We start from the raw sequence: 14,909 nt of genomic DNA, 5'->3' as shown, positions 1-14,909 counted from the left end.
CGGATCGTTGTCTCCCTCCACCATCCCACCCCCCTTCTAATACGGTGTGGTAAATACAAACATAATATAATATAATAATAATAATAATAATAATAATAATAATAATAACATAATAAATAATAATAATAATAATAACAACAACAACAACATAATATATAGCTTTATATATATATATATATGTATATATGAGAAAGATATTTTATGCACCATACGATATACCAGTGATGCTATTTAGTACCCGATGTCACGAGTACTATCTGACGGGGAAATTAAAAAGAGACCATGCAATCATTCACCTTGGCATCTCGTAGAACCGATTGCTAATAACTTTCCATGGCTAAAACAATCATCCTTCGACCGAGAGGGAAGCTGATGTTCACTGTGCACTATATCTGCCATATCTCAAGGCTATAGCTCCCACAGGATGACCATACATATATGCAAGCTAATTCGTAATGATGGTCGTCCTGCGGTCAAGGGGGGAGCTGACTGGTACTCATTCTGAATTATACCTGTCTACCTTCAAAAGGACAATCATGAATATAACTTGCGCGCCGATCCATAACAACCATCTATGGCCAAGGAAGGAGGCGGTTGATGTTCACTGTGCAAATATACTTGCCAACTCTCAAGTCCATGTCTCCCACAGGATAGCCATAATAAACAATCATCTCTAGGATGGTCATACATACTTGCATGCTAATCAACAATACAGTGCAGAACACTAGCACTATATGGTGCATTTAAAAATTATAAAAATTAATATTATAAATACCAAAATTTTATAAAATACAATCGAGTTTGTACATTTTCAGTAAATCTATAAAATTCCATATTTCCTTTTAAACTACCACATAAATCCAATGATTTTATAAAATTATTTGCTTCTACAATAATTTCAATTTCACAATTTTTCAAATACACAAATATATTTTAATACACTAAAACTTATTATCTTTCTTAAATCCTTAAAATTTAGTTGTACAAAATTATATTAATCATATAAAATTTACATATATCTTAATTTCACACAAGTACATTTTATTATGCAAAATAAATATAACAGTAAAATTTAACAATACCTTCAACAATAATTATTCACAAATAATTTCTTGGAAATCATATAATAAATTTTATGTAACAAATATATATAAATCATATAAAATAGCATAGTAATATCAACAATAATTCTCTTAATTTGAGAAAATACATAATATTTTTTGAAATTTTAAATAACATAATATATATATATATATATGTATACACATTTTTATTTACGCAAACATAAATAAATATTTGTCTATATTCATAACGAAATTCCTTTAACAAGCATATACATGCTGATTTACATATTTATAAAAATATATATACGTATATATATACAATAATGTGCATTCACATACACTCGTGTATACAAATCTATCAACAAGCGTATATATATATATACACTTAAATATACACATATATTTAAGCATCTACACACATGCCAAAGGAGTATCCAAATATACTTACACATGTATACATATATACAAAAATACACATTACAAACATACATGCACATATTTGTACATAATTATGTACATACATATGCAATTTAATATAATTATTACATAATTTACTTAAAAATGTCAAATTTTCAAATACACCACCATAATTCACAAATAAGGTATCAATAGAAGCTTATGGGATTAGGAACATGATACTTACCTCCATTCGACCCAACATCGCCAACATTAGCTGAAAAATGACCCAAAAATTTCGACTAAACTTCCCTTCCCTATACCTCACAAATGGCTTGGAATTTGGACTAATAGAAGTCAATTTTGAGATCAGGGGGTCGAAAACTAGATGGAGGAGCCGAGCTCATTGTTGAAGATCCCCGAAAAATGGGAGAACGAGAAGTCATCGGCCACTGGCCAAATGGCCGGAAACTCAGCCGCTGCCATCTCCCACCCATGGGCTCTCACGTCGACAAGCGCGTGTCTCCGCCCGACAGCCAGGACACGACCAATCAGCCAGCTAATTGAGAGAAAGGGGGAGAAAGAGAGAGAGAAAGAGAGAGAGAGAGAGAGAGAGAGGTTATTTTCTCATTTTTCTACACATGAGAGAAGTAGAGAGGGAGAAGGCGAAAGAAGAAGAAAAAGAAAGGAAAAGGAAAAATAATAAAATAATAATTATACAATATTTTATTAAGACATGTGCCATTTTCTTGTTGTGATACATAGCATCTTTGCAAATGTAACATGTGGCACATCCCAATCGGCAACATGTGTTACAAATCAAAGACTCCTTTAAATATTTCACTACATAGTAAATCAGTCCTAGAAAAATATATACAACTTTATAAATCCAAAACTTGTCAACCACATATCCAAATTAAACGTACTGCTAGTCTACAGGCTCGCATCGACAAGCAATTTCATATGACACATGGGTCAACATCAAAATCTATGTAAATAAAAAGTCAACTATGGACCCATTGATTAGTTTGGATAGATTATTGTTTTGACCATAACTTTATATTCCTAGCTCCGATTTTGGCATATTGCTAGTTTACAAACTCGTATCGACAAGTACGTTTCTATGGTACCTCGGTCAATACAAAATTCCTTTCACAACAAAAAGTCAACCATATTAGTCAATCCGATCAACCTTAATCAAATTTGGTCCAAATTTCAAATTCGAGACAATTTCTTGGGTCAGAGTGTTACACTGGTTGATATTTTCTCTTCTCGATTGGCTTTATGATACTTTAGCACACTCAAAGTCATACAACATGATTTGGTATTAGTCATGACACATAGATTTTGGTATCTTATGCATTATGGTTATGAAATTATTATTATTATTATTATTATTATTATTGTTGTTGTTGCTTATGGTTTATTTTTAGAAAATAGAATTTATATTTTTAAGTATAAAAGTTTATGATTCGTATCATATTTACAAATATTTTTATATGAGAAATGATATTTATTATATTTTATGAGGAAATTGATTTGTTTTATGAAAGACACTTTTCAAAATAAGAGAACTTTTAAAATAGTGAAAGTGATGTTTTAAGATAAAGCTTTGGAAGGTGTATAATTATTTTCATATTATTATTTTATTTCACTCATTGAGCTTATCTCATATTTTTGTTTTTAAACAATTCCCCTAAGCCTCAACTAACAAGTTACGTACATCACATCTAGGTATCTTATTATTCATATATTATCTTACTGCTGATGTATTGAGTTTTTTCCTATGACTCTAACGATATTATATATTCTTCCTTTTCATTGATTTATTAATTATATTTAGTACTTTCAGTATTTTGCATTTATTTATTTGTAAACTTTAAATTACTATACTAAATTAACCTAATATATATGACTCATATATTATTTTTCTTTCTCTCTTGGATCTTAAATTTGAGACCCTTGATGTTTATGTTGATGATTTTATGAAAATTTTATTGAAAATTTTTACAATATCTTATTCAAAGTGTTGTGTTATATCCAAATCACAAGAATGCTTTACTAACTTTTCAATAGAGAATTCGATAAAACTTCCCTAAGCAAGATTAGTTCAAGTGTCTGAGTAGGACCCCGGGGCCATTCTATTAATGATAAATAGCTTATGTGAATGAAAATGGTAAAATTATGCTTAGTAAATGTATAATATGATTTATATTTGTAAAGAAAAAAAATCGTTGTTATTCAAAATAGCAAACACTATCTGTACTTGTATCTAATATATATATATATATATATATATTAAATATGGTTTAGCTCAATAAATAAATAAATATTTTTTTTAATTTAAAAAGATAAAGGTTTTTTATTCCCTATTTCTAAAATTTATCAAATACATGTAAAATGACTCTGGGATGTTTTCTAAATCTATTAATATTGTAGAAACTTTTTCTGATTCATATTCTACATTTCAAAAAATAACTATTGAACATTTTAATTTTTTTGTCATTGTTCAACATGCCCTTCGTTTTTTCCCATATTTTTTGAGCTTTTTTTTTTTAAAAAAAGTTTCTTGAAGTTGGCAACTCCCAATCTTGAAATTTATATAAAAAATTTTGTTTTTCATGTTTTTAAAGTTTTTTCAAAATCCTCCAACAAACAGCTATCAAGGGTTATACAAATTACATTTCTTGATCTTCTGTCGTAACCAAACTTACTGCCACTAACCAAAACTCCATAATTCACAGTGGAAGATGTTATGAACTTTAAAACTAAATCTTTACAAAACATCTTTGATGACAAAAGTAAAAACAAACTTATTTTAATGGCTCTTAAAAGAGAATTTGGCATTTTTTCTCCCTAAAATACAAAAAATATATAGGTATAAGATATGAAAATTAATATTTTTTTTTTTACAGTAAATTTATGGTGTTTGAGGGAGACAGATTGACTCAAAATTGAATCTTAAAGTAAAAAATGGTAGATCGGATATTTGGAGAATGCGGGTAGTAAAGTTGATCAAAATTCAGGTCTCCATTTAGAGAGCATCCTTGTCCGCTGCACCAAAATTGAAGATAAAGGATAGTTTATGAAAAATCTGGATTCCATAAGTTTCTAATAGGTAGAATTTTAAGTTTTTAGATGGAGGAGGTTTTTCTATAATAGTAATGCTACAATTATCAAAATATTTATCAAATGACATATGTTAATCATTAAAATATTTATCAAATAATATATGTTAAAATATTATTATTTGATAATATTAATATTATTTAAATGTGAATGAGTGAACTTTTAAAACGGATGAATGAATAAAAATAAATAAATCAATTAAATATTGTCACATTATTTACTAAATAAATTTTGTGATTTTGGTAACTTTAGTATTATCATTTTTCTAAAGTGCGGAAAAGTCTAGTAAATTATTGTAAAAAGATGAATCATGATGGGGGATTGAAAAGGGAGAAATAGTTTGCTAAATAAAGTTTAATATCGAAAAAAAAAAAAAAACAACTGCTGAATCGGGATTAAATCCTTTCCATTTCGTAGAAATGAAAGATTTCAAGTTTGATAAATAATATAACGCCACATGTTATGAACAAATTAGACCCATTGAATTAGTTTAAATCAGTGTGAATAAATTTGAACCATTGGATTAAGATCCACACCAAAAACTATAAATCAAAATATTTTCACTATGTTTTTGTTTTTTTTCCCCCTAAATTATAATGTTCTTTGAATTATTGATGATTGATGAACCATAAACATTTCATTATGGTAATATATATGGATAAATTTCTAAACTATCGACCAAAAAGTCTAAATCAAAATATTTTTGCTATGTTTTTTATTTTCAAACAGAATTATAAAGTTTTTTTAAATCATTAAAGGTTAAGAAATCATAAAAATTTAATTATGGTGGTTTATATTCATTTAATTATTTTATATTCTCTTAATTTAGGTAGGACAATGAATTTGGTTCTTTTTTAAAATAATAATAATAATAATTTTAAAAATAATATGGAAGGAAATTCATGTCTTATTAGAAGTTTGGAGAATCATTTCCTTTTAAGTAAAATGAATAGACTTAATTCTAACCATTGGATAGATATTATATGATGTGTCATAAAATGCTTAAATCAACTTGAGATCCTCAATTTCTATAAAAATTGAGAGAATCCTTCTTTGTGGATCGGGAGTTGAGGATAGAGAATGTGATTAAGCTTGAGACTTTAATTAAGAAACGGAGATTGTTTTAACAACAATAAATTACTAATGAGGATTAAAAAAAAAAATGGGGAGCTTGGATATGAATATAAAATAGAATTTATTTCGATCTCTGATAAATCTGGCTTTTTAATTTATATATATTTATATGAGAATTTTTCTATTATCATATTTTTTTTATTGCTTTTAAGGATTAGAATTTAAAGATAAGGTTGGTGTTCGAATGATATTCATATATGGTTCATTTTATTCCCTTCAAATTTTAATATATTATTAAATTTATCAAAATATTTTTAAATGTTAACATTAAAATAAATCAAAAGATAATAATAAAAGTTCTGAAAAAAAAAAAAAAAAACCATGAGGATATTCAAGTAAGAGACTGATTCAAATAGGAGACTGACTCTATTACGGAATAGCTACCCATAATGTTTATACTCCTCCATATGTGAGATAATATATTTAACTAAACCAGATCATAAAAATGAATAAATAAATTATATATATATATAAATATCTCATTTACTATTTAAAGAAGAATAACCATTTACAGATCATACAAATTTAACAACTAAATGATTATCGCCCTTCATATAGTATACAATTTCATCCGCAACAGTTGCCTATATTTATATATATATACACACACACACACTTTATATACGACAAATTCAACTTAATTTTATCAACTCAATCCTATAAAAAGATAATAATAATAATAAACAAATAAATTATCAACTGGTCAAATCGAGATGACCAATGGTCAAAGACCAGACCATTCTGGTCCTCTGTCAAATAACGGATCCGTTGCCAGTTTTGACGCAAAATTTTGCTTCATGTTTGTTTTCTTAAGTACATGTATCGCTACGTTGTTTTTTTTTTTTTTTTTTTTTTTGTTTTCATCCTATAACATTGTTATTATAAATGTAAGTGATTTACATTAATTTAATCTCATACCACTTCACCATATATAGTTAGGCAGTTAAAAAGTAAAATATTTATGTTAACAAGTGTATTTACACATTGAAAGATAAAGATTTTAAACAAAATATATATGGAAAAATAATGAATTACTTCAGTTGGAGTTTGACTTTTGTAGCTAATCCATTCAGAGATACAGTTGAATTGGTATAAAACAACTAGAGCTCATATCGTACTAAAATTCTACGTTGAGATTGAGGATCAGGTTAAAATTCAGTTTGACATTGAGATTAAGATTACAATTGAAATTAAGATTGAGATTGAGATTGAGATTGAGATTGAGATTGAGAGGATTAGAATTATAACTTCTTTATATCCGTTCTTGCCTATCTCTTCAACTGATCCGTCACATATGATTTTCACACGGCTTTGCAAATTCTGATCACAAAGATTATTAAAAGAAAAAATTCCAAAATTCCAATTCCATTTTCTTGGTGATTCTTCCTCGGATGAAAATGAGTTACAGAGAAAGCTCCTTCTTTGTTGTTAGTTTAGTTATTTTGTTACATGTGATAAATGGTTCTATTGACATCAGCAACAATGCCCATAAAGAGTACGTCAAATTACTCCTTGCCAATGGGGTTGCTCATACACCACCAATGGGGTATAGTCAAAACACCTTTTTGGGTTGCTTTGAAGATGACTGCGTTAAATTTTCTTTGAAAATCAAAATTTAAACTATTTGTTTTAATTTTCCTTACGGGTTAATTGCAGTTGGAATAGCTGGAATCATTTTCAATGCAATATAAACGAAGACATGGTGAAGGCCACTGGTAATCTACAATTCTAGAATACTTTGATCTTTGATGTTTACACATAGCCTCTAAGAAACTAATATTCATTGGAAAACAAAAAAATTCACTTCCATTTGTTGACTTTGAATCTTTTCAAGGTAAGCATTGTGCATTCAAAGTATTTAAGCATCAATTAACAATTATATAAGTTTTACTCCATGAATAGTACATATAATTGTGGCTGAGCAGAATTTTCTTGAATTGACTTGAATGGCTAACCCTTGTTGCACTTAACCAAAGGAAAATCTTGACAAAAACGCCGAAGCGAATAAGGCAAACACTTGAATAGTAGAACTAGACCCAGAGTCAGAAGCTAACAAACAGACGAAAAATAAATTTGGAGCTGGTCAAAATGAATATCAGAATCTGGTCATTGAAAATGCCGTATATATTTTCTAAATATGTATATAATAAGAATACCATACCAGTATATTTTCTAAAAATAAATAAAATGTAATTTTATGTATCACGTGCATTTTATTTGTACTGGAGTTTGCTCGGCCATCAATCTACCTCAGGAAAGTCCCTTAGAGGAGTGGTTGTTTTGGCATAAATGATTGTAATTTTGATTGAATTCTTCCAACAGCGGATGCTCTTGTTTCAACTGGCCTGGCAGCACTTGGATACAAATACGTAAACTTAGGTAAATAACCTTACAACTTGCTGCTTTTTTTTCATTTGTCTCGCGCCCTTTACTTGTTACACAGTTCTAAGGAATAAACCATTTTCTAACTACGGTGAAAGATCATATCCTTTCTGGTGTAGACTAACATCAGCATATTTATATTAACATGTTTCTATCAAAAACAGATGATTGCTGGGGTGCAATGAACAGATCTTCGAGTGGTAAACTTATGGCGAAAGCTTCTACTTTTCCTTCTGGAATTAAGGCTCTTGCAGATTATGTTCATTCAAAAGGCTTAAAGCTTGGGATATATTCTGATGCGGGGTAAATCTCTGTTTTTGTTTTTTGTTTTGCTTTGTTGTGCCTACTTTTGCTTTCATAAAACATCTTTGCTGAAGGATACTGTATGTAACCTCATTGTTAGAGAATATGGAGAAGAAATAGTCATATTCTTATTGCTTGTTCTATCTCTTCAGTTATCGCACATGCAGCAATCAGATGCCTGGTTCACTTGGGCATGAAGATGTAGATGCAAGAACCTTTGCTGAATGGGTTAGTGATTTTTTTTTATTTTTTTTTTAATTTTTTTTATTTATTTTTATTTATTTTTATCGCACAGTTTATTTGGATACTAAACAGCTGCAAAATCTACACCACACGGATCATATTTTCTTTCTACCTTTGAGAAAAGTACAGCTAAGATTTCGTTTGTGGGGACATGTGGCTGCAGGGAGTAGATTATTTGAAGTATGATAACTGCTACAATGACAATACTAAGCCCGATGGGAGGTACTCTTATTTTAATTTCTTAGCTTTTTTCTGTATGCATACTTATAAGTTCACAATCTCTTGTTATCTCTGATATAGTTCTTTGACTATGCTACAGATATGCTAAAATGAGCTGTGCATTGCATAAGGCTGGCCGACCTATCCTTTTCTCCCTCTGTGAATGGTTGGTTAAGTGACTTATTGTACTTGCCATTGATTTTTCTCAACTAAAATTATTTTCTTTCAATTAATTTTAGCTAATATGCCAATACATATCAAGTAGAACAATGAAAGGTATGAGTCCAATGGTTTGGTAATCTAGAAGAAACTAGCAGATATGAGGAAACAATATGGTTTTAGCTAGCAGTTCTCTGACATAACAATCTTTCCTCAGGGGACAAGACAATCCATCCATATGGGCGGGTTGGATTGGTAATTCTTGGCGGACTACTGGAGACATTGCAGACAACTTTACTAGGTTCAAATTTAATTTTCCTTTCATTTACATATCTCAAGATTATCTTGATTTCACTTTGGACTTAGAACGTTGATGTGCTGGATCTAATTGATTTAATGCGTGTTACAATGCCAGTATGGCATCAAATGCGGATCAAAACAATTATTGGGCAAGGTATGCTCAACCTGGCGGATGGAATGGTAAATCTCAAATGATTCTGTTGTTTGCTTATGTGGTCTGTTTGGTATCCGTGTTTTTACTAAAACCACAAACAAAGTTGACAATTTTTTTTCTTGTAAGCAAACCTCATATACTAATTTTATGTATAACTTTAACAGATCCTGACATGCTGGAAGTGGGTAATGGAGGGATGACTTCTGTGGAATACGAATCACATTTTAGTCTTTGGGCTGCTATGAAAGTGAGTCTCCCAGTTTGGGCATTGTTTCATACATCTCCATAACAGTGTAACGATGGTTCCCACAATTCTGTTTTCACAGGCTCCTTTGCTTATTGGATGTGATGTGCGATCTATAAGCAAAGAAACTCTAAGAATCATTGGAAACAAGGAGGTCATTGATGTTAATCAGGATCCTTTGGGAGTTCAAGCATGGAAAGTACAATCAAATAATGGCTTAGAAGTATGTTGCAAGAGCTGTATAATTATCTAATCTATTACTTATCCGTATGGAATACTTTATGAAGCGTTTTGCAACCACTTTAGACACTTGCAGGAATTCTATATCTTACTATTGGAGCTTTCTGAAAAGATAAACCTACAATATTAAATCAGTTTCAACTTACAACTTTATTAGTTTTTGTTGATATACATTCTCATCAATGTAATGCAGGTTTGGGCAGGGCCATTATCATTTGGAAGAATAGTGGTTGTGCTTTGGAATAGAGGAGAAACCCCTGCTAATATTACTGCGGAATGGAATGAAATTGGACTTCTTTCGTTTGTCCCTGTTGTAGTTAGAGATTTATGGGCGGTATGATGAATTTCCTTTTCCAGTTATTTATAATGATGGTTCATATACAATTTCCGAATGCACACAATTATCACTTTTCTTATCTGAAGATTAGATTAAAGAAGCATTTTAAAATATCCATTTTAAATTTACTTTTACTCCCTTATATGTGTCAGCTGGCCTGTAGTTATCTCCTTTCTTGCTGATAGATAATTAGGTCATTATATATGCAGGTCGAGCACCAAATCTACTTTATTACACGAAAATTGACCCCCCTGTGTATCTCTTTTTAATTGTTGTAAAGAACTCTAAATGGTTTTCAATTACTTAAGAAAACTTTAATATATTACTAGGCAGTGTGTCGATCTTGACAGATGACTTACATATAGTTTGTTGCAGTGTTGAAATTTGTCGCAACTCGTATCATTTTCCTTTCTTCATATTTTTAGAAGCCTAAGAATAGCTTTTGACATTGCACAAGAAAGATCAAGGGATTAAATATGTTTTTGACTAATATGCGGTAAACATAATGTCCTTTTTCTATTGTAGCATAAGTACGTGTCTGAAAATACGAGCGGCCAATTGACTGCAGAAGTTGCTCCTCATGGCTGTAAGATGTATGTTCTCTCCCCATACTAAGGAGGAGCCATATCAAGGAGGAGGAAGCCGGCTCTACTGGATAATAGTTCCATTTATATTTTCAAATTCTAAATTGCAAGATACTAATTCTGGGTCAAGATATTTCTTTGTTAATTAGGCTTGTTGACATTGGAGATTGCATATATAAATTTCTTTTCTAGTTCTTCCCCATGCTTGGAAATTTACCAACCCTCTTCCCTCGTTTGCTTAGACTCTATGTGGGACTAAAAACATTCAGAAAACTTGCTTCATTTGATGTTCCCAACCTGTTTGTGATAATGTTTTGTATGTTGGATTCAGAGGATGGAATACATCCAATCAAACCAGACTCTGTACCTTCTCTTGGAGGTTGTTAACATATAATATTAGAAGTTTTCTCCTAACTAAATCGAAATTCCTACGTTGTTAGGCATTTAAATTTACTATTACAAGTTATATCTTTTGGTATCCCTTATTATTCAATACACGTGGATACAGAGTAAATGGAAACTCTATTTGGGCATGAACCGCTTGACTGATATTGGAAGTGTGTCCGGGAAAATCATGCAATGACCGATAATGTTGCAATTAAGAAAATGTTTTACAATGTTACTTAAAGTCTCAACAGGATTCAGGCAGCTTTTGAAAACTGTGCTTCTTTATCCTGCAATTCGAACTTGGGGAATCACACTTACAATCAGTTTCATTTGCAACAAGTTTGTAAATTATCATCCTTGGTAGACCATCTATCTTCCAGTTTGTAAATTTGATATCTAGTAAGCAAAATGCTATAGTAGTATCATTTAGAAGAGTTATGATATTTATTATCATCAGTGTTCACATGACCATGACCATTATATGTGGGATCGACATTTGATATAATAATTACTAATAAACTTGATTAAAATATTTTTTGTTTGGATAAATTTCATTTATGCCTTTTTATTTTGTTCTAATTATAGTTAGATTCATACCTATGAAAAATCATATTCAAAACTCCTTTATTAATTTTTTTCAATAAATTTTTACAATTAAAAATTATAAATATAACTATCACAAGATTGAGGAGATTTTTACCTCTTTTCTAAAACTTCAAATAAACAGGACAAAAATAAACTCAAACCGTTCTGTCTTGTCTTCCACATGATCCAATGAAAACTGGGATATTCTGTCGATCACCAACCATTACCACTGAAAATATAATAATATTTTTTTGAAGTCAATCATATTCACAGTTCTATTCTACGGATTAGACGGTATTTTGTAATAACGAAACAATTATAGTTATAAGTTTGGTCTGTCATATTCAAATAAACTATTTTTTAAAGTTAAACACACTAGATAATTAAAAGCGTAGTTCACGAAATTTGACACACCAATATTTCGTAAACCGTCTTAATTTCTTCCATATAAACTTATTTTAGTTAGGTCCAGAAGCCATTAATGGTTAATTAAGTCAGTAATGAAAATTAGAGAACCAAATGTCCATGTGCATATATGTCTTCCACCATTGGGATCGTGACACATCACAAATTGTGAGCCACGGAGTGTAAATTTTCTGATACAAATGATAATGATCTGTCAAACACGACCCATATGTCTGTTTGGAAAAGGACATGTAACATTCACGAGCATCCCAACTCACTTGTTCAAAACCTAAACAACAAGTTAGTAGGCAATCTTAAGGTTTGCTGGTTTTTTTTGGTACCCATTTGGTTTATGTGTAGCCCACAAATATGGTTAATGACCATTACATAGTGTCTTGCTTTTTAGGGTATACAATACAAGAAATGCTACAAACTATGCATGGCACAGCCTGGACATTGCTGAATTATCAAGGGATTGTAAAGTCCAAACTGTTTGTTGCATGCCCTGTTTTTCACTCCCTGACCATGCCCAAAACTGAAAATTTTTCGATAATTGAATAAGTAATTTCCTATTTTTATAACGAAACAAGCTTTTAAATACTTTTAACTTCTTTGTATGTTTAATTTTTGGATAAAACTCAGTCTAGTGGGTGTGATTGTGAAAGTGCCGAACCTTATTTTGCCCCGTTGCTCTTGCACACATATGTAGGACGAATATATCAAACTTGCCAAACTAAAACACAAGCACACCAATATGTTCCATGTATGGTACTAAACACTACTCATAATCAATGGCTGACATAAGATAAATAATACTGATGAAGTAATGTCTTATCCGCTTGTAGTATATTTCACTTATTCATTTAATGATTTATTTATCCATCATATAAGATGAATAATATTGATGAAGTAATGTCTTATCTGCTTGTAGTATATTTCACTTATTCATTTAATGATTTATTTTTCCATGCTTTCTAACTAGGAATTCGTTTAATGATTTATTTATCCATGCTTTCTAACTAGGAGTGGATGAGTTTTAATTAAACATTATAGTCCGAAAAAATAATGATTTTTCTGTTGAATTGTTTTCAAGGATCCCACTTTATCCATATTTAGCTTATATCCATTAGTGTGTGTATATATATATATATATATATATATTGATGTATTATTTTCCTTAGAAATGGGCATAAATCGATTTGAACCGACCAAACTGACTTAAGCGAATTGATTCTTCTGATTTCTGACCCATGGCCAATTCAGTTTAGTTTCCCAAATTTTTAATCCAAATTAAAACAAACTAGATCGAGCCAAACCAAATTGATTATGTATAATTAATTATATTTTTAACATATTTTTATGTTTATAAATTATTTAGTTCAAGATATTAATAATATTAAATTAAAATTAATTAAAAAAATAATCTTTTTCAAAAAAAAAAAAGTAAGAAAAATATGGTATGGAGCCAGAACCCAAACTGACCAAGTTGAATTGAACTGATGATGGTCGGGTCAATTTGATTCAATTTCTCTTAATGGTTTAATTTGAATCAATTTGCAAAAATTGAAAAATAATAACAATAATAAAAAGGGCAAAAAATACACTGAATTGAACCGATGTCCACCCTTAATCTTTCCATAGTCAACAATAATACTCTAAGGTTATTTATTTATTTTTCATCTTATATCTAAATAAACATAAGTAATTATTAAAAGCAATAAGCGTTCATACAAAAACATAAGATGATATAGTAAAACCTGTCTACAGTCATACTATTAGAATTAAATTAATTTTAGAATAATGAAGAGGTCATAATTTAGTGGAGCTATAGTTAAAAATATTTTGTTTCAACAAGAAGGTGGCTATGCCATTGAGTTATTACATACCGGCATATTTATACATGTAATAACTATAAAGAATAAATCATTATCCTAAATGATTTTACAGCAATATTTTATATCATATTGAATCTTGGATGTGAGGTACTACATATTTTTTCTTAACACAGGTCATGAAAAAATCATAACTTAATACAATCTAGAATTATTCTTATTGATAACTGCTCCAACTTGAGATCATAATATTTTATGATTAAATGGAGGTTATTCCACTATATAGTATTTTTACAAAATGCTTTACTATATGTTTTTTTAAATATATTTAAAAAAAAAAAACAATATCTTAACAATAATGTTTTAGTTGAAAGACACAGTTACCCTTAGTAAATACCCTTGTATGAATTGTGTGTGTTTAAATTGATATATTTATCCTTATTCAGCTATAAAAGTTGTTGTATCTAAAAAGTTAAATTATTAAATTAACCAACATCCATTTTTCCCCCTAAATCTCACCTTTTCCAAGAAATCTTTTTTTTTTTTTTCTATTTACCAAATAGAAACAAAACAAGAAAGAGTGAGAGAGAAGGAAAAAAAAAAGGAGAGAGAGAGGAAACAACAGAAGGAAAAGAGACAAAGAGGAGACAAAGGGTCTCAGATTAGAAGATAGCAACAGACAAAAGAGTAAGTTGAAGAATTTTGGAATTAAAAATTTAGCGAGGGTAATTTTGGAGGGAAAAAAAAAAGGAAAAATATTATTTAGACCTCTTCAATTTTGTATTAAAATTATCATTTAAACTCATCTATCA

The 14,909-nt window shown here is 29.7% G+C and overlaps 1 protein-coding gene across 1 annotated transcript; it reads left to right on the top strand.

Annotated features, from left to right (window-relative positions):
* Nucleotides 1-7,086: 7,086 nt before the first annotated feature.
* Nucleotides 7,087-11,307, top strand: LOC107423214 (alpha-galactosidase). Its single transcript, XM_016032740.4, has 13 exons — nt 7,087-7,269; nt 7,380-7,438; nt 8,046-8,102; nt 8,270-8,408; nt 8,561-8,636; nt 8,815-8,873; nt 8,971-9,036; nt 9,247-9,330; nt 9,445-9,509; nt 9,648-9,730; nt 9,810-9,950; nt 10,161-10,301; nt 10,830-11,307. Exons 1-13 carry the CDS (start codon nt 7,115-7,117, stop codon nt 10,917-10,919), a joined length of 1,215 nt encoding a protein of 404 aa, XP_015888226.2. The 5' UTR covers nt 7,087-7,114; the 3' UTR covers nt 10,920-11,307.
* Nucleotides 11,308-14,909: the final 3,602 nt, after the last annotated feature.

This window comes from Ziziphus jujuba, chromosome 1 (assembly GCF_031755915.1).
Source record: "Ziziphus jujuba cultivar Dongzao chromosome 1, ASM3175591v1".
Classification (NCBI taxonomy): Eukaryota; Viridiplantae; Streptophyta; class Magnoliopsida; order Rosales; family Rhamnaceae; genus Ziziphus; species Ziziphus jujuba.
This window is presented reverse-complemented; position numbering and strand designations above follow the sequence as displayed.